At 42.2% G+C, this 23,587-nt stretch overlaps 1 protein-coding gene across 1 annotated transcript in view; it reads right to left on the bottom strand.

Moving 5' to 3' along the window:
- Nucleotides 1–11,906: 11,906 nt before the first annotated feature.
- Nucleotides 11,907–23,587, bottom strand: part of sorcs2 (sortilin-related VPS10 domain containing receptor 2) — a gene marked incomplete at both ends in the record, with an annotated part of 274,152 nt that continues 262,471 nt past the window's right edge. Inside the window, 12 exons of the mRNA XM_080741440.1 lie at nucleotides 11,907–11,971; nucleotides 12,617–12,822; nucleotides 14,331–14,433; nucleotides 17,063–17,110; nucleotides 17,682–17,781; nucleotides 18,011–18,133; nucleotides 18,737–18,849; nucleotides 19,601–19,724; nucleotides 20,105–20,238; nucleotides 20,660–20,846; nucleotides 21,751–21,922; nucleotides 23,078–23,206. Of these exons, the coding sequence (XP_080597566.1) occupies nucleotides 11,907–11,971; nucleotides 12,617–12,822; nucleotides 14,331–14,433; nucleotides 17,063–17,110; nucleotides 17,682–17,781; nucleotides 18,011–18,133; nucleotides 18,737–18,849; nucleotides 19,601–19,724; nucleotides 20,105–20,238; nucleotides 20,660–20,846; nucleotides 21,751–21,922; nucleotides 23,078–23,206 (1,504 nt within the window). The remainder of the gene's footprint in view (nucleotides 11,972–12,616; nucleotides 12,823–14,330; nucleotides 14,434–17,062; nucleotides 17,111–17,681; nucleotides 17,782–18,010; nucleotides 18,134–18,736; nucleotides 18,850–19,600; nucleotides 19,725–20,104; nucleotides 20,239–20,659; nucleotides 20,847–21,750; nucleotides 21,923–23,077; nucleotides 23,207–23,587) is intronic.

Raw genomic sequence — 23,587 nt, 5'->3', positions numbered from 1 at the left:
TGGAGCTTGGAGGCAGATTGACTTCTGCTGTGTTTGCTTTGTTGTTATCTCTCTGAGAAAGTGTGTACTACTTGCATTGTGTGCACATCAGCTGAAGTGTGTCACAGTGTGCCTAACTGCCTAACATTTACTTTTGTAATTTTGTAAAAGTACAAAGAAGTATTCACATTAAAAAGTATATTTGCATAGTACTGAAAGTAAAAGTACTCATTTTGCATAATGTCTCATTTCACAAGTTTCCAAATGTATAAAAATGCTTTGAAAATAACATGCTACTTTGCGACCACAGTCGACCACAACTCAGATGATTACGTATTAAAGGTAACGCACACACACGCACACACACGGCCGATCAGAGGGCACTGAGGGGGCAGGTTCTCAAACTCTCAAAAGGGCACATCTGCATTGAGCGCGTGCCGATTTTTGGAGTGGTCTTATAGTGGGAACCATAGGGTGTTTATTAGACGTAGGTGCCTAGCTGGTAGATTCAGACGACTGAAACCACTCCTCAAAACACAGTCCATAGTAGGCCTATTTGCTTCAGGGCAGCTCACTGTCTAATATCTCCTCTAGTCTGCTGTGGACTAAGGCTCCTCTCCTCTCTTCTGTGATGCATTGAGTAAAATATGAAGTTAGCCAAGTATGCTGCGCCCAAGGTAATCCTTCACCACCTTAAATAACCTGAATTCTTTAACCAAGATGAAACAGAAATCAATTCCACACCAATTTTACCTTTCGTGTTTCATCTCCAGGAATGCAGTCCACTGAGCGAGACTGCTGACTCAGGTCTATAACACTTTGTGATGCAGACCTTACGACTGCTTCTTTTAAATCTTCCTTAAAATCTTCCTTGAAAGTTGCCTGCCTGCTTGCTCGGGGATAAATTGAATTGACCTTCAGGTCTAAATTTGTGTCAGATCCTGTGTCTAGGTTTGACATGACCCTTATATCATATAGGCCTACACCATACAGATTGGACACAATTAGTTTTTCTTTCTTAACTTACAGCCTGTTTTTATTTATTTATTGATGTTGTACAGTTGTTACTTAGGTATGCGTTAGTATTGCTTATCTGCTTTAGTGGCTCAGTGTAGCCTAATTGATTCTCTAAAGGAAAATCCATTTTAACTTGAATTCCTCAAGATGGAAAGGTCAAAGTGACTGTCTAAATGCAACGTGGCATGTGGTGAAACCTGTATCTTCTCAGCAGTATCTCTCCTTGATGGTGTAACTCAAGATTTTTTAGCTTTACTAAACTTTGAAAATACTTTGTGTGATCCTCTCCTTTCACAAGACTCTCTCGAGATGTATTTAACATACCTGTCCTACTGTCCTTGTGAAGACATCGGAGGACAAGATCAAACCGTAACTTTAAAATCAGACACAGGATATAAATGTCTCAATAGAGGGTGACCAAACACAACCACTCCTAGTTATATTGTATATTACAATACTCAGATTGGACAATAACCCTATAGTCCCTAAGAAAAGGGTTTAGTTGAACATTTGAGCATACAAATGGACCCAAATGAACCGGTAATGTGAAATGAACACTGAGGATTTTAAGCTTAGAAGCTTAGAAGCTTGGATTGCATGTAGCCTACAACTATAGCTTTGAGGTAAATGTGATTTCTTTTAGTCATTTAACCCATTTAAACCTCAGGTGCATTCTAAAAAACACCATCTACTGTAAATCCTGACATAGGTTTATCGGGAAAAACTTTAAATATCATTTAAAAAATTACAAATATACTGTACCTACTGTAACAACAACCCCGGATTGAAAGCTAGTTACGTATAGGGGTTTCCAGTCTAAATAGGTTAATACATTTAAATGTGTAAGTAAAAAACTAAAAGAGATTCGCAGTGAAACACATTCGGAAGAGAAATGTATTCACTTATGTTTTAAGAATCTTGATTCTTGGCCGCTTGGACCTCTGTGAGATAGGAAAGGGAAAAAAAGGGTTAATAAATAAATTCAGCATCTGACAGCTTTTGGCCGAGCAGATACCATATTTGCTCCATAATGTAAATTTCAGCATAGTAGATGACATTTCTCTATACAAACCTCTCTAATACAGATTCTGGCCTCGGGTCCGGTGTCCCAGACCAGAATCTGTACCGGCATGAAATATTAACGACTACAACGGCAATCCGCGTCAAGTCACACGAGCGAGGGAGCCTACAGCGAGCAGGAATCTTTGCTGTCAGAGTAATCTGCTCAGGGGACCATTTCAGTGTGACACTGTCTGGAGCGCTATTGAATTGCATTGATTGAATACGGACTCTGGGGGAGGAGGGCTCATGTATTTTACAGTGGTGTAAAGTAACTAAATACATTTACTCAAGTACTGTACTTAAAGGGGAAGATTGATTTTGGGGTTTGTATTGTAAAGTACAACTTGATGACATGACACATTGTACTTTACAATACAAACCCCAAAATCAATCCTCCAGTTCTAGGCAACACACACATATATATATATATATATATATATATATATATATATATATATATATATATATATATATATATATATATATATTTATTTATTTTTTTATTTATTTTTTTATTTATTTATTTTTTTCTCGCATTTCCTAGGACAATAATTTGATTATAATAAATGTACCCGCATTTATTCCGGATGGAGACCCAAATGCATTTGGGTCTGTATATTATTGAAAACAAGTCTCCATGGGGTGAGTAATCGATAGGGAAAAAAGTCATTTTGGGGGTGAACTACTCCTTTAAGGTGCCTTTTTTACTTTACTGGAGTATTTCCAATTTCCAGTACTGTTACTTCTACTCCACAACATCTCAGAGGCACATATTGTACTTTTACTCCATAATCCACTACAATTATTTGAACATTTTAGTTATAGTTACTTTGCAGATTTTGATTATTATTACAAAACACACATTACCCACTTTGGTTGACCTTTTATACATTTGAAAACATGAAATGGGACATTCAGTCTAAAGAATACTTTTACTTTTGGTACTTTATGTACATTTTGATACCAATACTTTAGTACTTTTACTTAAGTACATTTTTAATTATATTTATTTACACATTGCAGTATTTTTACAAACATTTTGAGTACCTTTCCACCACTGCAATCATTGTCATTGACACTTTATCCAAAGAAAGTGAGTTTAGAGAAGGGTTAGGGTTCACTTTGGAGGGGTCTTGAACACTGATCAGGTAATTGGTTATTATGAGGGTTAAGTGAAAGAAATGGAATTACGCACACACGCGCACCACGCACGCACGCACGCCACGCACGCACGCACGCACGCACGCACGCACGCACGCACGCACGCACGCACGCACGCACGCACACACACACACACACACACACGCCATTCGGCATCCACAAGGCCATTTTATCCTGTGAGACAAGATCTCAGCAGGGCATACGATGGTCTCCCTCCCTACTCCCTGGCAGTGATGAATAGAAATGTCCCCTCCAGTGGGCAGTTTTATCTGTGCAGCACAGTGGCACTTGGCAATGTAGGGGTGGGGGTGTGCTTGTTAAGATTTCCTAGCATATGTTGTACTGGGTGTGTGCATAATGATTTGTTTTGTTCTAACTTAGGCCTACCCCCATCTCTGCTCGTCCAGCTCAGCTGTGGTGAAAAATAAACACCTTGTCTGACATCAAAGCACTCACCTTAGAGGACACCAACATCCGTTACGTATATATATATATATATATATATATATATATATATATATATATATATATAGCTTTGTCATTATAATCCTGTTATCTTTATTGTACACAGCAGTGGAACATTCAAACTGTTGTTTGCCCATGGTGTGATTTCTGGTTTTAAGCTGCACCCTGCTGGGTACCTCACATTCAAAGACAAGGCTGAATGCGAGATCTTTAAGCACTTTATGAGATATGAGACATTGTGTGTGCAGAATGTGTACTCTGTGTGTGTGTGTGTGTGTGTGTGTGTGTGTGTGTGTGTGTGTGTGTGTGTGTGTGTGTGTGTGTGTGTGTGTGTGTGTGTGTGTGTGTGTGTGTGTGTGATTTGTGGGCACATAGATCAGTTTGCAGTCCTCTACAAGAGCATTTACTTCTGTTTATATGCGACTCTGTGCCAACATATTCAACAGAGAATTGCGTTTTAGCCACAAGGCACCACGCAGGGTGGGTGGATGGCCGACTATGAAAGTGCAAAGGGAAACCGGAGCCGAGTTGGAACACTTCCCAGCGCCTAACCTCGCTTACCAGTCTTTCTGGGGAGAAAGCCTGGTGTTCGTTCATAACAGACCGTTTGGTTTCCGCCTAAAGCGCGGAAACCACTAGAAGAAGCGGCGTCGCTTTGATTTAGTTCCCCTCGTTTGTTTCCCCAATCACTATTAAAATGCTCGAGAAGCCTGCCAGTCTAGGGTGACCAGACGTCCCGGTTTACCCGGGACAGTCCCGTTTTCAAGCTGTGCGTCCCGGTGTCCCGACAAATATCTCTAAAACACTAATATGTCCCGGTTTTCAACATTCACTGCAAAATTGTCCCGGTTTTCGCCAGAATTAAAATAATAGTAGCTGTTTTCAGTGGTTGCATAGACATTCATCATGTTCTTTTCATAAAAAACATGCTCACCTAACCATCATAAAACACGAACAAATTTATTGCGTGTCTGAATTCAACACTGAGCCTGTTTGTCAATCACTCAATGCCTGTTTGCAACCTTGCGGTGCGTGTGTGCGCGTGCACGAACGTTAGAGAATGGGCACACGCGTGCGCGGTGACGTGCGCATTGCTTTTAGGGTCCCGGTTTTAGGCAACAGTGTTTCGCGTCCCAGTTTGAGTGGCTGAAAATATGGTCACCCTATGCCAGTCGCTACGAGTTGGACTAAAAGATGCACATACCAAACACATTTTTCGAAAGCAAAACTACGCCGCATCAAGGTGTTTATTAGGTAGGCCCTAAAACTATGTCCTTGGGTGCAGGGGAATATTTTGGGTTAAAACTGAATCCGGTTGATAGTTCCGGCCAAAGTGTAGTCCGTCTAGGACTACAACATGACGTAAAGTGGTTTCCGCTCCCGACCGGATCAAACCACGTAAAGTGAACTGATCCCAGACTACCCAGCGCCAACCCCCCCTCTGGCTATCAACTTCTGACTGAGCAAAGCTGTCATCCAAAAACACAGCCTGATTTAGTACAGGAGAGACAGGGGGGCAGCGCACAGAGGAGATGTAGGCAAAGGTAAATGCTAAAGGAAAGATGCTCTCAGCTGAACTCAGACTCTAGTGGGTACAGGTACTACCGTACTGGAGGCACATGAGAATGCAGGCATGCGAACGACACGCACAAGGACACGGACGCACACACACGCATGCATGCACGCACTCACACACTCACCCCAATGTACTTCAACTCCAACCGCCAGCTAATCCATCTTCCGTTCAAAGCTGTCATCTGTACACACAACCTGACGGTACAGTCCATAGAGTGGGGAAAGGTAAATGCAAAAGGAAAATATCATGATCTCTGCCCAACTGGAATGGGGTCAATGGCAGATTTGTGCACCTCAAAAAAACATGTTCACCTAGAAACTCCACTCATACTTTTTATAATTCACCTAACTGTGGACACACATGCTTGAACGTTTTACTTTGAAATGTTTTGTAGTTTTGGAGATATTTAACTTTTAAAACTTAAATCTGAAAACGTTGGCACCTCGCTGTAGAAAATCGGTAGACAGTATCTCTACAGTCATGTGATCGACATGGATATATCTGATTGTCCATATTCCATCCTGATTGGCTGAGATTGGCTTTCAAAGTTTGTAAGATTGGTCCGTTTTGGACAAAATGCCTCAAATCACAAACTGGTCTACTGCCTGTTCATCACCGCTACAGACCTACAGTACTTCATCATGTTCTGGACGGTAAGCAGGCTCTGATATTTTTCTCAGTAATTTCATGAATAGACTAGAAAGAAGAAGTGTGGTTGCCGTGATGCGAGTCACACTTGAATTCCGCCCTTGTCGTTTTATGCCCAAAAATGTCTTATTTTTATTATTCCCTGTGTATTTTTCCACCCCAAAAAATACAATTCATTAACTTTAAGCCTTGTTTTTCATTTCTGTGATTTTCTTAGTGAGTGTGTCCGAACAGTTCTCTCCTGAAAAGGGGACTGGTGTGATGTCACACCAGGGCCCATTTCCTATTGGACCCCCTCGAGAAGGGGGTGGTACTTTTTGGGAGGCTATATTTTATTGAGACTAGGCCTATATGAGGTGGAACCATGAGGTAAAGTGGTACTAAAATTGGAACGATACAGAGAAGATAAATATGGTGCCATGCTAAAATTTGAACGATACAGAAAAGATTAGCATGGCGCCATAGTATCAAAGACAAATGTGTTCTAGAACCGCAAACCGTGAGCTTACAAACCACTGACATAGGTCTGCTGCCACAGAAGCATGGAACAGCTTTATCATTAACCATCGCCATAGTAGTTAATCAGTACCATGGAAGAGCACACAGGTCTTGATCATATAACTGTTGATATGCGTTCTTTATTGCTTAATGTTTGAATGCAATCTGTTAGAGAAATGTAACATTTGGCTAGGGTTGTTAAAACCTTGTGTTTTATTTTGTAGCATTATTTCAGTGTGTCCTGTTGTTTTAGGTTTTGCTTTACTCTTGTGTCTTTTTCATTCTGTAGGCATTATTATTCCTATTTTTCCTGTTCTACTCTGTTACCGTCTTATCTCATCTCCCTGTGCTTGCTAGTTTTCTCCACCTGTGTCCTGTTAGTCTCTTAGCCAATCCCTGTGTTGATTGTCAGTTGTGTTCACCTGTGTCTGGTTAACCATGTGAGTATTTAAACCCTCAGTTTCTTGAGCTACTCTGCCAGTAGTTAAATGCTTACACAGTGTTCAGTAGCAGTAGCTACGATTTAGTGGTCTCAATATATGCCTATGTTTATTCTTGTGATCCTGTGTTTGGTGGAAAAAAAACATTGTCTATTAGATCTGCTCTGCCTCTTGACTAACACTTGAGTCACACCCTGACTAAAAGGGGTCTAATATGTTTTATGGGAGTAATCTATGAAAATTTTCACTTAACGTCATGCTAAAAAAATAATGTCATACTTTCTTGTGAGGCTAAATTGTTGCAGTACAGCTATCAGTTGTTTGTTTAAATAATTGGTGTTTTTTGCAATAAATACATAAAATTGAAGTGGTAGTTTTCAATTTACGTAATTTGTTATTTAGAACAGCTCAAAGCAATGCAGGTCAGAAGTTTTCTGGAATAAACTTAATTTAGCTAATCAATGAAGCTATAGTTATAATACCACATTGAGAAACTAGTTGCAAACATATTTTTTTATTCAAAAGTGAAAACTGCAAATGCACTTGATTGAACAAAAACATTAAAAAAAATAACTTGGTTGAAGTTATAGTCTTTCTTGATTATCTGAAACTAATAAACTGTGCTTTCAAAGAACGTATAAATCTGGATGTTCTAATGAGATGGTTTTAAAGAACAACCTAAATTGCAGTTGTCATAATGAACCCTGGTCATAAGAGGGTGTATAGATTCAGTCACTCAGTCAGGGGTAGAGGTGTTTGCTGTGGATTTTCATGTATTGACCTGTCGGCTATCCGTTTCACTTTATTAAATATAACCTCCGACAAAATATTTGTGTGAAAATCCTGGTGGTGCAGTGGTAAAGCAGAGGACTCACAACCTGAAGGTTGTGGGTTTGAATCTGACTGTTGGAAAGTCTTTAAATTTGGTCTTTTTAAGGCGAAGTGCATGGAATCGGCCCACCTCCCTCGTCAACCCCTCTTTTAGCTCTGGTAGGAGAGGGAGGAGCCCAACCTTTTCTTCACGCCCTCTTTTAACTCCGGTAGGAGAGGGAGAGGGTGGGGCATAGATAAAGCACACCTCGAGGGGGAGGAGTTTAGGAAATTTACATATTAATGATATAATTAATTATTTTATTGTTAGGCATTTGTTAGTGTGTAATTATGTTTGTACCCCATTGTACGTTTTTACTTCAAACCTTCTTATACTTATTATTTTATTGAGGCTTTTGAGATTTTTGTTGATGTTTGAGTTGTTTTATTTGAGTTGACTTTTAGTTTTGAGCTTTTTGAGTTGTTTTATTTGAGTTGTCTTTTATTTTTGTTTGAGTTTTGAACCTCCAACCTTTGGTATATGAACCTTTGATTTATCTTGTGAGCCATGCTGGCACAGAGAGACAATTGGGAATGTCATATTTAACCCACCTTTTAGAATTCAAATGGACAGTGAAAATGTTGATCATGGGTTTTGAACCCCAGACCTTTTGTTTATAAACCCTTGGCTTATCTCTTGAGCCATGCTGTCATGGAAAAGTATCCGGGAAGGTAATATTTAACTCACCTTTTAGAATTCAAAAGGTCAGTGAAAATGCTGATCATGGGTTTCGAACCCCAGACCTTTTGTTTATAAACCCTTGGCTTATCTCTTGAGCCATGGTGTCATGAAAAGGTATCCGGGAAGGTAATATTTAACCCACCTTTTAGAATTCAAATGGACAGTGAAAATGTTGATCATGGGGTTTGAACCCCTGACCTTTCGTTTATAAACCCTCGGCTTTTCTCTTGAGCCATGCTGTCATGGAATAGTATTCTGGAATGTAATATTTAACCCACATTTTAGAATTCAAATCAGTGAACATTTTTAACTTGAGTTTTGAACCTGAGGGAGATTTCCATTGAGAATGCATTGGGCGCTTAGTTAGATATCTCAAAGACTACAAATGATTTCAAAGTAAAAGTCTCAAGCATACATGTCCATGTCCTGCAGTGTAGAAGGTATCTACACTGCAGAGATTGTTTTTCCCAGATGTGAATCACCAACATTGTTACCTTGAGGATGTTTGGCGTGCATGCACAGACCCTCACAGACACTTGAATGAATGGGCTGTCTCCCTGCTTTAAAAAATAATAATACAACTCACACTAACAAGGTGGCTGTCTTTCACAGTGGTGGTGTGCTGGCAGCCTGTCACCACCAAGGCAACTGTAGTTAGATATAGTATTGCCTCAATGGATCGTGCTAGGATTTATTTATTTTTTCCCCCAGGGGAAAGGGGGGCTTTAGCTCAGAGTAAATTGCAAGCCTAGGGGATTTTCTTTTCTCCCACCGTGACATGAGAGCAGGGACGGCTGTCAGTCTATCTGAAAGATTGACATTCCTTTACCTTGGATATGTTACGCTGAGCTATTAGCACACTCTCCTACATGGAGATGAAGTAAATATGTTTATATCTTTATTTCTTTACCTACTAGTACTCGATGCGAACACATCAGGTTCAAGGCCTTTTTAGTTACTATTATTACATTATGTCTTCACACACACATGTGTAGAGGATGGGCTACTGCATGTACAGTACTTATGTTGCTGTGTTGTGTGTCATTCAGTATACCTACTGTACTGCTGAGTGACATACAGTACATACATTTCAGCACCACATAGGCGTGGAAAGAGAGAAAGAAAGAAGGGGGAGAGAGAATGTTTACAATGATTTTCTTTTACATCATGCTCTTATTATTTTGCATGTAGTCTCCATACAGGCCATTCAAGATGGAAATAACGATATTTAGCATAACGTGTTGCATTGAGTGTGAGATGCATTCAGATTTGAGCAAAGGGTCAATATGGCATTGATATGCCTCTCTCTCTCTCTCTCTCTCTCTCTCTCTCTCTCTCTCTCGTATCAGATGCGTGGTAAGGTCCTCATAGGGGTGTTTTTATTTTATTTTAACCTTTTATGTAACATACACATCGGTGTGCTATTATAAATATTGTTAATCGCTTTTTTGACTAGTAATGAATGACAAAATCACAGTTTTGTCTCTGTATTTTCCATCCATGTCTGCATTTTGGACTTACCTTGTCACGCTTTCTTTACATCACTCTATATCTAATCTCATTCTTCTTCAAGTTGATTAGATTGTTGTTCTTTCCATCTTATCTGATGCTTTTTCAGCTGCAGTTGCATGGATCACACAGCACAGTGGTTCTCTCGATCTAATTGCGTTCTTCTTCAAATGCTGTTGTTCACACTCATGTGCATCTAGAACTCACTCATGCGATTGATGCGATTTTCACAACGTTTTTTATTAGAAGGTTTATTCATTTATATACAAGCTCGTTTTTGTCGCTGAGATGGAGACTGTCTGAGTCAAACAACACAACAGAAGTAGAAAACATCTATAAGGTGCAGCACAGACATCGCATTGGTCCCTACTTTCTTCCTGTCTGCTGGCTGTGGTGACTGCAGGAATGGAACAGCAGGCTGGCAAAAATTGGTGTCCCCAATTAGATTATACTGAAGTTTCATACGGTCTAGGTCAGGAGTTAGGATTAGGTTGAGGGTTAGGGTAAGGGGACATGGAATGGAAATGGAAATGTAGACAAAGGATGGCAGGTTGAACATCTACTGTAGATCCACGGTCTGATTTAACAGAACACAGCAAAAGCTTCATCCTGTGAGTGAATTGGCTAGGGAATATGCCTCTGAGACACTATTTCACACGCATGCACGCACTGACACACACACACACACACACACACACACACACACACACACACACACACATACACACACACTCAGAAGCAAGCACGCACACTCTCTCTCATACACGCACACGCACACCCCACATATTAAGCGCAGAGAGATACAGCGGACCAGTGGGGTGACCTACCGTAGGGTGTAAGCTGTTTGAAGCCACGCTGTATCTGCACTTTTTTATTTGTTCCTGAAAGCTTTGCTCTGAGCCCACGCTATAGCGTAAATGTATTTACAGCACAAACCCATTTCAACAACTCCCTTTTTCTTTTCTCTTTCTTTGATATGGCACTACCCCACCGCCAAATAACATTGTTTTTCGCCTGCAACTTCCTCCTCAACTAAAGTTTCGGTTTCGCGGTCTATTAAGTTATGCTTCTTTTCCCCCCACTGTTGCCTCAGCCATTACCTGTAAACATTGAACCTAGACATGGAAACATGTAGGTTACTAATGTGTTAATTGTGGGTGTTGTTTTCAGACCATTTAAGGGTAAAAATGGGAGTGGATATCTGTGCGTATTCGTTCACATGCATGTAATTCCACAATTATTTCACAGCTGATCAAAAACAGGTGTACTTGTCTTCATACTGTACATCCATTACATGTGCAGGCTGTGCAAAGTTTAATACATAATACTGTATGAGCCCTGGAGATGATCTTTGCCCAGCAGCACAGGTTCTGGGGGAGGCCATAGGTGAGTCATTCATTCCTGTTTATCCTGAGCCAGCTCTGGCCCATTGACCCATAGGGTACCTGCCTGAGGTCCTTGTGGCGCCAAACAACAAAATCTCTCCTTGGCTTGCCTTGCCATCATACCTATCCAGTCCAGGGCTACTCCAGGCAGCCTCCAGCACCTGCCCAGTAGCCACCACCAGTACCTGCTGCATAGTCTCCAGCACTGCAGTCACCACATCAGCCTGCTGTTCCAGCACTGCAGTCACCACCATGCCAGCTGGCAAACCCTACACGGCTGGTGAGACCCTAGCCGAAACAACCTCTTTGTCTCCTGTGTTGGTGCAGTCCCAGTCTCCATATGAGTGCCTGTACAGCAGCCCCAGTTTCCTGCGCTACGACCTGTACCGCAGGGATCCCCAGTTCCTTTTGCTAGAAGAGTTCTAGTGGAGGAGAAGAGTTCAAGTGGAGGAGAGGAGAGAGAGAGAGATGGGGGAGGTGGCCCTCTCCTCCCTGGGCATGTTGGGCTGGGGTGGAGAGGAGGAAGGCAGAGTTGGAGTCCCTGTGCTCGTTAGCCTGTAGCAGGCTAGGATGGGCTAGGCTAGGCTAGCTCGTTGGCGTCACCGTGGCAGCCATCAGCTGGTCAGGTAACTGTGCAGGTCTCTGGAGTTGACGCTCAGCACCACACCCGAATGGTTGCCTGACACCCAGGGTTGGAAAGAAGAAAACACATCATGAGGTCAGGAAGAACCACCAGTCCAGAGCATGCTAGGTCTGGCTTATATCAACTTAAATCTGTTCATGATAGAGGGTATGCGCATGCATAAAGTGAATGGCAAATCGAGTGGCAAAGTGAGTGGCAAAGTGAGTTTTACGTTGTTTAATGCAAACAGATAGGACCTCACTGTTTGGATGTCAAGGCCAGAAAGTAGTTTTTTGCCACTCAGTAGGCGTTCCCGCATAACGTCCGGGTATCATGATGATGTCACGCGCATACCCTCTATTATCATAATTGTAATAAACATAATTTTAGCTTCATGCAAAACAATCAATTTACAAAGTCTTAAACTTGCCCCAGATTATACTCTAGTTTAATAAACATGTGTATAATTATTAGTATTTCCACATTTATGCAAAACTGTGGCTAATATGTGAGATTTCCAAACTACTACCAAAGTCCTTTCCGATTGATTAAATTGCAGACAGTATATACTATCACAAAGCGTCAAATACAGAAACTCCTCCGGTACCTTGACATGTGTTAGCAGGTTGGTTAGTGGCCCTGGGTGTTTTTAGTAGCAGTGGTTAGTGGTAGTCCTTATAAGGGAACGGAAGGCGGGGCTACCTCCAGCGTTACCTAGGGTCTGCGAGTCCAGGTCGTCGTCGATGAACTCCTCGCCCTGGATGATGTGCTGCGTGTCCTCGCTGTGGTTGACGGGGCTCGTCATCTCCTGCTCCTTCTCGTTGTGCATCTGCGCGTACACGTTGCGGCTGCCCGGCAGCTTCCTGAAAAACAGTGGGGGATAGGCATCCTCAGTCCTAAGCCAAGGACTGTGGGGGAATTGTTGTTCTGTGAGACGGGCCTTTATGCAGACGATTGCATGTTATATTTGAGTGACATTGATTTGGTGTAGCTTGGTGGTTGGGATGCAGGGAAGTGCTGCCAGGTGTTTAGGTGAAAAGAGACAGGGAGTTACACAATTATCACAAGGTTTCATTGATTCATTAATTGGTACCATGCACATTACACAATTATCACCAGTATGCTTTGGTTCATTCATTCACCATGCAAGTTACACATATTACAGACGCATTATTCACATGCATTGGGTATTAATATTCTTAACATACGGTAAGATTCTAACATGTCACTGATACAATTATACTGTTAATATTAATAACCTACATGTAGTTAATTCTTTTTTAGACTTGGAGTTTGACAGGTGAAGCAAGGGATTGATTTTGTCAATTGAATATTGAATATGAAATATAGATTTTACGCAATCACCTGATGTGATACAGGATATCCCTGTGTTGTGGACGACTGGAGGACTAACTTGACATGATATTTACAGTACATGGGTGAATGATGGACAAACTTTGTGATCTTTCTCTCTCTTCTGTATACTGTGCGTGTGCGATATGAGCCATGAATACTTTAATCTCTTTAAAGTCTCTCTTCCATGAGGGACGTGCTGGCCATTGGGAAAAGCGGGACAACTCCCGAACGGCCGGTTCATTCCCGGCCGGTTCAGGCCGGCCATTAGGAAAAAATTAAAAATAAAATGTCGGCCTTCATTCCATTTTGGGGGCCGGGCGGCCAACAAAGTAAAACGTCACTGTCGGGCAGAAACCTTGTATCCCCAAGTTTCAAATTTGTACATTTTTTCGCGAAGTAAAGCCCTGCTTCATCATACAAGGCCGTCGCACAAAAGTAGTGAAAACAGCAGATCTACACAAGCACACAACGCCTCGCACCGCGAGGCGTTGTGTGTAGATCGGCTGTTTTCACTAGTTTAAATAGTTTTTTAAATGATAAATACAAAAGAAACGGTTTTGGACATTACAAGGATTTGCACCCGACAACGATGAAATATAACTCATGTAATTGGCCCACTGGCTCGTCACTTGTCATGATCAGAAATGGCAAATCTTTGGGTAGCAGCAGTAGTGCAATGAGGGCCTCTCCAACTCTTTTTCCCGGGCTGAATCAGGGGCCCAGCACGTCCCTGCTCTCTTCTAAACCAATTTCCATCCTAATGTGTCAGTCATGTCTAATAGCAGCTGCAGGTGGTTTAATGGTTCCTCTTCCAAAATAGGGATCTATCTGGGCTTTGGCCGTTCAGTATACGATTACATAATGTTTTGCGCAAATGTCATATATTGCAGCGTTGTAAATGAAAAATCTAATTCGATTGTATTGAATGAATATCTCTTAAAGAATACATAATCTTGGGTTACTGTCTGTTCCTTGTCTTTTTGAGACATGCAGTTGCTTTCAACACGATCATATTTGTAAGAAGGGAGGTGTATACACACATACAGTACTGTATGCTCACCTTTTGAATTTGTAGAGAATGAAGGATCCAGAGGCAATGAGGCCGATTATGAATATGATGGCAAGAGCCCAGACACCAGGCCCTCCAGCACCTCCCTGGGAGCCTGTAGAGAGGGCACAGGCTCCAGTAAGAATGGATAAACAACAATATCTATGTTTTTGTATGTGTGCAAGGGCAGGCACAGAGTCAAACAAACAGATGCACACACACACAAACACCTGGGGCCAAAAATATAAAATATGCATACACACGAAATGCGTACTGCATGCAGTCTTTTGAGTCCAATTAGTGTGATGTTGGGAGTAGACAAGAATGATAATCTAAAGAAGCCGGTGTTGATCACAAAAGCATTTTCATTCAATATACATTATACGGTAGGCCAAATGTCTGGGGGGGGGGGGGGGGGGGTTGATACCGGTCATTGCACATAATCATACTGCCCGGGGCGCGCCACCTTGGGGAGTGTTGGGCTGGAGGAGTAGGACGAAGGGCCCACGTCCTCCCGGTGCGAGCTCCTCACTGCAGGTGAGTCAGTAGGATACGACAGCAGTGACAACACAGAAATGTGTGGGGAGGAATAAATTGGCATAAAAACTAAATTGGGGAGAAAAAGGGCCTAAAAATAATTGGGGAAAAGGGGGGAAAAAGGTTATAGTACTACTTATTAGAGAAATAGTTATCTAATTCTGCAGACCTTTAACATACAAGTCTTAATTATACATTTATATAGCCTACTGCAGTCATTGTCTTAACTAGTGAATCACACTGGTTTCAGTTGTATAGCACCATTGCTGCTTAAAGCTATACTGTGTAAGTTGCTCAACTAGTGGTCAGTAGCGTCCGCGTCTTTCGGCCGTTTTTCGCCGCGGACCGGGCCTCACACCCCCGCGTCACCCCCGCGTCTGCCTCCACCTCGCCGAGATCTATCTTTAGAGGGGTCCCTGGTTCCTGTGCGTTCAGGCATTCCGGAGAAACGGAGTGTTTCACCCGAGTATAGATAGAGACACACGGGCGCCTACAAATATGGCCGCCCTATTGTGATAGCTAGCGACCCCACTTCAAGATGCGCTGTGATTGGCCGGCAGTGTATAACCCTCGCTGTGATTGGCCGGTAGTGTATGATGACGTAATTTTTGCGCGAAAACCGGACCCCGGTCAGAATCATAGAAAACATATAAAGAGAAGGCTTCAGAAGCTGAAAATAACGGAGTGGGTGTTCTAAAACTTTAGCGATTTAAGAGTTAGGACAATTTTAAGATTTGTTTTATAAAAAAAGTTACATGGTACAACTTTAAATTTGCATTCATCATTTATAGTTCATTGTGGGAGTCAACGGGAGGGGATATTATGCTTGTGCACATGCGTACAATTTCACTGAGATTCATCAGTGAGGAAACATTCTGGCTAACCATCGTCAAATAAAAGGGAACGCCCACTCTGTCAGTTCCCTGCAAGCCAAAAATGACGTCATGATGACGTTATGATAACGTCCTCCGGTGACTCTGGTGACGTTCAGAATTAGGCCAGATCACAGGCCATGTGGGGATGATCTTGACGTCATTACCAGGACGTCATATGGACTATAGGATTATTGTTATTGTTTGTAATGTTAGTTGAAATATGAGCATGTAAGTTTATATTCTGGGACATATCTGACTAGTTATGATATTTATCTGGCCTTGATTGGACCCTCTCTGATTAATCCAAGATGTCCGTTTTCGTGGGCAGGATTTATGTTGGTTGAAATCAGGTGATATTCTAGGCCAGATCTGACTAGTCATGGTTTGACTTGATCTGGCCCTAACTGATTGGTCCAGGTCCTGACCGTGTTTGCTGGGTTCCTCTTCTTTTGCTTAGCTATCAGAGTCTGTCTCGAGATTAGAGAGGAACTGACATACGCTGTGCATGTATCTTTACTGTTTTGTGCATGCACAGATTTCAGAGTTTTATACATTTGGTCCCTTGTGTGGGTGTAGCTTTCTGTGACACCTCTAACACATCGAGTATAGCCCAGCATCGCAGGCGACTACATCAGTGGTTCTCAACCTTTTCAGGCCGCGACCTCCAAAAGAATCATATTTTAACTGGGGACCCCCCACCTGACGAGCACTAAGAGTTGAGGCATTACTTTATTTTGTACAACACGGTTCTATTGTGAAAACAGCCGATCTACATGCTCACAACTAACATTTGACAATTTTGGCCAATGTTTAATTTGTCATTTCAGAGGTACTAAAAAGTCCTCAAATTGTCACTTTAGAAATGTGCAGATACCCAATATACACTTAAACTTTATGTTGGTTTGTTTACTGTTGAGTGAGAAAATAATGTTGCACATTAACTTAATCATCTGGGGAACCCCCAAAATAATTTGGGGACCCCCCTAGGGGCCCTGACCCACAGGTTGAGAACCACTGGTCTACATTACAATCACTGCACTGCTTCTAAACTAAAGGCAAACCCGCAAAAGTCAGGAAGGGAAAAGATCCACCAGCAAAATTGCAGAGGAAACACAGGAGAGAAAAAAAAAAACATCCACTCAAGGTTAACCAGTTCAAAAGCATCCACATTTTCATCTCATTGAAGGACAACAAAGGTGAGTGAATAGTGGTGGAAAACAGGTAATTGTATCATTTTTAGGAATCAGGAAAGGAAAAGAAAACGAGACAGAGTAAAGCTTTAGTATTGAGTGTCAGCACAGCAAGTCATAGTTGAACGGTTGATGAACGCACCGGTCTCTGTGGTTCTTGCTGCTGTGTCATTAGCAACTAGACCTAGGCCTTGGAAAATAAATTAATAATGGAAAATAAATGAATAACATGCCGTTATCCATAAATGAATAGATCAATAATATCCATGAAACCTCAAAACAGTAAAACAAATTATAATTGTCTACTCCTCCTTAGGCTTGGGACCCAGAACCGGAGGAAACGGAATCGGTTCCATCACCAGTTTTTATCACACTGTAATGTGGACTTACAGTACTGTAGTTCACGTCTACTAAAACAATAAGAATAGCAGAGGTTCTCAAATCTTATAATTTCAAGGACCACCATAACTCTGAGAGTGTACAAATGGACCCGTGAGGGTCCATTTGGTTCCATTTGTACACTCTCAGAGTTACATACCTTTTAAGGGTCCATTTGGAACCCCCTCAAGTAACCCGGAGGGTCCCTGTACCTCAATTTGAGTACCAATGAGGTATATACAGTATATAGGAATATATAGGTATCGTTTAAGGGAACCGTTAAGGAATCGGACCTTTAAGAGAGAATCGCTAAGGAACCAGAATCGTTCAACGGATCCCAACCCTCCTCCTCCTGTATGGATCAGGCGGCGTGTTGTTCTTACCTGCGTTGGGGTCCGCCAACATCACCAGTACCTGAACGCCTCCTCGGACCACAAAGCTCACGTTGTTCTCGCTGACGGCCTGTGTGATGGCTGCCACACGCTGTCAAAAGACAAGCAAAAGTCAGTCTGACGACGTTCAACACAAACTGTGAGATGAATCCAATAATCAAGACAAACATCACATATTAAAAGAAATGTGTGTGTGTGTGTGTGTGTGTGTGTGTGTGTGTGTGTGTGTGTGTGTGTGTGTGTGTGTGTGTGTGTGTGTGTGTGTGTGTGTGTGTGTGTGTGTGTGTGTGTGTGTGTGTGTGTGTGTGTGTGTCTCTTACCTTGTCCACATACACACTCCTCTTGTCTGGCGTGGTCTCCAGTGGGAGAAGGTACAGGTCGGCCGTGGTGGGCAGACCCGGCTTCACCGTGGTCACCAGGGACTCCTGAGGAATACCTGTAATCTGGGGTTCAAAGGTCAAGAGTGTGTGAAATAATAAACCACAGAATGTTCCGCAGTGCAATAGCTGAATTCAAGTTCTGTGTCCTATATTCAGAATTCACACTGACATACTACCATAAACAAACCATCTATCTTGTACAGAACTTGTACAGTACTTTGTCTGCCTCTGCCTTTTTATTGTTTTACTTTTATTTTTACCATCACACACACAAATAAGTCAGTGGTGTAAAGTACAGTAACTAAGTAGATTTACTTCTGTACTGTACTCAAGTACAGTTTGAGGTATTTGTACTTTACTTGAGTATGTCCAATTTCCTCGGATCCAAATATTTCCTCGGATCCAAATATTGTACTTTTACTCCACTACATTTATTTGAAAATTTTAGTTACTAGTTACTTTGCAGATATAAATTATAATGTTATAAAACATACATAAACCACTTTAGCCCTATTTTATGCCTTGGCTAATTTCAAACATTTTGTACTTTTCATACTTTCACTCACGTACATTTTGAATTACAGACTGTTACTTTTACTCCCCCACTGCACAAAGTGTAAAGAATGTTTTAAGCAGGCTGCTTTACAGATCAATCAGCGTTATTACCTTGGTCAGTATCCTGGTGACCACGAGTCCGATGTCCTCTCTCCACTCTGGAATGTTGGGGTTGAAACGGTCCAGATTCTTGCTGAAGCTCAGTGGGATGACCTGGAAGTTATCTGGGATTGAATATTAAAGTTAGAGTTAGCGCTCGTCACTATAGCCAATGACCCACCTAATTCCAACACATTTTGCTAGTCTGGGGTGGCTCGGGGTAGAAGACAGGTTAAGCAATTAAAAATGGCTTTGGTTTTTAAGATAGCCAAAGGGGCAGTGCCCTGCCCTCAATACCCTCATACCTGACTAACTACTTCTCCAAAGTGAGTGACACCCACAGCCACAATACTAGAGGGAGCGACAACAATCTGGTGCGTCCCATCTACAGAACACATGGGAAAATCCTCATCTACAAAACGACTAAAATGTGGATGACTGGCTTCTTTCAAAACATGCAGGCTGAAAATCATCAAGACCACAAGGAGAGGTATAGTCAATTTTCCTATGGAAGGGAGGTGGCATTTTTTTATTTCTTTCTTGAGCCTATATGTCTGACTACATCGTGCCGTTAAAATTACTGACGGATAAAGTATTCAATCAATGAATCACAGAATTCATACTCCGTTGTACGGCAGTATCGCTGGACGTGTGTGTGTGTGTGTGTGTGTGTGTGTGTGTGTGTGCGTGTGCGTGTGCGTGTGTGTGTGCGTGTGCGCGTGTGTGTTTGTGTGTATGTTTGACCCCACCTGAACCTGAAATAATTCTGAGGTGAGGCTGACGAAACAGACAAAAGCCATTTTTACCACTACACCCAATTACTCAATAGGAGCCGTGAGGTGACGTGAAAGGAAATATGATAATCTCCTGTCTTACTGAAGACGCGGACGGTCTTGGTGTCCTGCACCATGGAGCGTCTGTTGGAAGCCTGAACGGTGACAGACACCTGGCCTGTCTCTGGGAAACTGGTCAGGATGCTGTTCTCCAACGATAGCATGGGCTGTGGGGGGGAGAGGGAAGGAATACTGTAGGTTCCTTATTCACTTATTCAACTCAGCCTGATGGGACCTGAGTCCGTTTCTACAAATGTAGTTCTAGTTCTCCTTTCAAAATTGTTCAAAAATTTGCAGATGTGCAAGCTCGTAGCGCGGCACAACATGTCATGCTGTGAGCATGTAGATCTGCTCTTTTTAAAATAGCAAATGCTAAAATGACACAGATTCTTTCCAGGTTTTAATGGGCAAAAAATGTACTTACGTCTGTCGTAGAAGGTTAACAAGAAAACAGGAAACAATTGACAATACAAATGCAATACAAAATATACAAATACACAATTAGAGAGAAGACTACTGAGAAAACCGCATGCATTGTAAACTTTACCTGCAGGCTGTCTCCTATCCACCAGTAGAAGACGGTCAGGTTTGCCTCGGTGGGAAGAACTATGGCTGTCAGGTTCACTTCCTGGTTCCTCCCAGCGATGGGGACCACTTCAAGATGCACTTCTTGCAGAGGAGCTTTATAAAAGGATACACGTTGAACAAGCTTTCATGGATTGATAAAGCAGTCATAAACATGGTCACAGGGAGCTATTTTAACGGCAGAGATTTTCACCATGGCGCATGGTCTTAGCTTGTGCCACGAGGTTTTATCCACGTCAATTTAGCTATTATGTGGGCACAATGTGTCCGCATGGCACAGGGTCCTGAATTAGTCAAGGGTGTGTTTTGGGTGTTTCACATTAATTAAAATGCTCAGAGAGTCGCCCATACATTGGTAATGGTTACAGACTTATTCAGGTTTTATTAACTTGTTTTCCAAAGTCCCCATTTCCACCTATAGCTTGACTCCAGTGATAATTGGTGATATAGGCAAATTCTTTGCTGATTGTTTTACTAATTAAACTAACAATGCTGCAGGGATCGGTAAGAGACTGACCTGTGACCTGGAGGTACAAAATGGCCTCATCGTGCCCCACAGTGTTCTCAGCCTTCACAGAGACCTTGTAGACGCCTGGGTTCTCGTAGCGGTGCTGGATGGGTTCGTCCGTCATTGTCAGGTTCTGGTAGATGGCACGCACACCGTCCCCAAGGTCCACCTGGTACTTGGTAGTGGTGGTGTCACCCTGGGAAGCCACAGCCACAAAAATTGGTACATGAGAAGCATTAAGTAACAATGCTATGTCCATTTTAGCTAAAGTTCAATATTCAATATCTCTAAAATGTGCATCTTTGTAAGGAACACCCAATGAACACCCAACGTTTAGTATCAGAACAGTCACATCTTGACCGTATCTGTATGTATGGGTAACGTTTGTCTTTTTTGTTGATTGACTCTCACGCGCTGACATCATTGTGATGTCAGGGGAACCAAATCCCCTTTATGCCCATATATGGAGATCCCTGTGATGCCAGGGGAACCAAATCTCTTTTATGCCCATATATGTAGTTTTAGAACTTTGATTTTATTGTGTTTTTTTTTTCTAGATAGATATCCATTTGCACTTGTTATATTGCTGTTGATGTACTGACATATTATCTTGTGATGTTTTGTATCTGCTTATTGTAAGTCGCTTTGGATTAAAAGCGTCTGCTAAATGCCTAAACTGTAAACTGTAAACTATGTAGATATGGAGATCCCTGTGATGCCAGGGGAACCAGATCCCTTTTATGCCCATATGGAGATCCTTGATGTCATCAATATTGAGCCCATATCTGTGATGGATCTATATCCTATATGGGTACCAGTGGTCTCCATATATGGGTAACTGGTCCGATATCACTGGCCAGATGGCCAAGACATGGCGCAACCTCGCTTTTCGCCCTTAGGTGAAAAGCGCCCTTTCAAAATATAAATATGTCGAGAAACAAATTACATAATTCTAAGACAGACTAGACTAGACAGATCATAAGGTTATGGGTTCAAACTCGGGCACTGCCATCTCAGCGTATGAATAGCATGAGAAACATATACGTGCATACATATAAGATACTGTACTGTATACCTCAAACTGTCATGTAAGTCACTACCTGTTCCTGGTGGACACTAAACATGACGTCATCACCGGGCGCCAAGGCCAGCATCTGTTCCTTTATGCGCAACTGTAGGCCTTTAGGGGGCAGCAGAGGGCATGCGTGCTGCTTGCTGCTCTGCTGCTTGTTGACTCCCCCGTCACACACATTAGATACAACCTTCCTGTACCTGGAACACAGCAGGGGGGCCACACATTAGAGACCACCTTCATACTGTATCTAACACATTACCACCTTCATATCTAACACAGCAGGGGGCCACACATTAGAAACCCCCTGTGACCACCGCAGAAAAGGAGGGGGCCAAGTACAGGTCAACAAAGTACAGAGGGTCTCATCGTGGCCTTTCATCTCGTTGCATGGGTCTATTTTTCACTGATCGTTACCTCTGCTCTGGTCCATTTGTGTATTCTCTACCCCACTGTTTCCCAAACACTGGGTCGGGAACCATTTGTGGGTTGTGGAAAAAACATGTTTGGGTCCCTTTGTTCAATTCAAATTCAAATTTTTTTCAGTAATTTCATGAAGAAATCAAAGAAAAATGTAAGAACTTCCATGAATTAGAAAACAAAAGTAGTGAAAATAGCCAATCTACAAGCTCACAACGCTGCGCAAATCAACACATTGTGAGCTTGTAGATCTGCTGTTTTCACTAGTTTGGGTCCCGGCCAAACATCTAACTTCTCTTTTGGGTCTCGAGCTAAAACGTTTGGGAACCACTGCTGTATCCATGATTCCTTCTGTGTTCACCAGTTAGGCATCTCTGGTCACCTGTCTGGTCAAGTGTGTTTGATGAAGCATAGCGTTAGTTACTATTACAGTAGCTCTGCTTGTCTTGGTGCCTGCTTCGCATCCGCTATACTGTTTAGCTGTCTCCTCCACCCCATCTTCCACCTTTTGAGTCTGGCATAGGCTCAAATACTTTTTTGTCTGCTGAATCAAGCTAATATGTCAATGTATTGCAAATGGTACTACTATTGTACCCCTATGTGGGGTTTTGCTTAACGTTTGCTTATCTCTCTTTAGAGCCAAGTTTAACTGTATTCCATTTTGTGCAATATGGTTAAATCTACTTTGACGTGAGTGTTCCTGACTGAAATGTTCTCACAGGCACCTCTTTGGCACTAGAAAGGAGTCTCCCCCGCCTTGTCCTTCCCTGGGTTCCTCACCTCAAAATGCACTTACTCCTTTTATTCTTGCTTTCATGAATCATTTAAACTTCAGCAGAATGTGTGTATGAAACTGCTCCTTTTGGGACCATCCAGCCTTCATATGTTTTTTTTAAAGTTATTATGTTCTTAGGATCCTGTATGAAACTGCTCACCCAGTACTGGATTCATATTTGGTTCCCAGATGACAGTGTTCAGGCGGGGAGTCCGGCTCGAACCAGAAGTCAGCAAAGCAACGGCTGCCCTCCATAGCTGAGATCTGGGCTCGCTCAAAACCATAGTCACTACACATACACACACACAGACACAGATGCACACGCACACCAATGAGTCATGACAGGCTGGACCCCTAGGGGTCCTTGAGGGAGTTCCAGGGGGTCCCCAGCTAAATGATACTTAGGAAGCAAATGGACCCTTTTTGGGTATGTAACTCAGAGAGTGTACAAATGGAGCCAAATGGACACGTAAAATTAACATTGATTTTACAATATAAATCCGTCCGTAGCCTAATGCATGTCAAACTGAGGGTCCTCGACATTAAAATGGTTTAGAATCACTGATGGAGCCGTAAAAATATTCTCTTAAAGGGGGTCCCTCGTGTTTTCTTTTCAAATGGGGGTCCGCGGGCTAATAAGTGTCAAATGGGAGTCCTTGACATGAAAAAA

The sequence above is a fragment of the Nannobrachium achirus genome (assembly GCF_963921795.1).
Source record: "Nannobrachium achirus genome assembly, chromosome: 14".
NCBI classification, from domain to species: Eukaryota; Metazoa; Chordata; class Actinopteri; order Myctophiformes; family Myctophidae; genus Nannobrachium; species Nannobrachium achirus.
The sequence above is the reverse complement of the archived record's forward strand: the minus strand, read 5'-3'. Positions and strand labels throughout refer to the sequence as shown.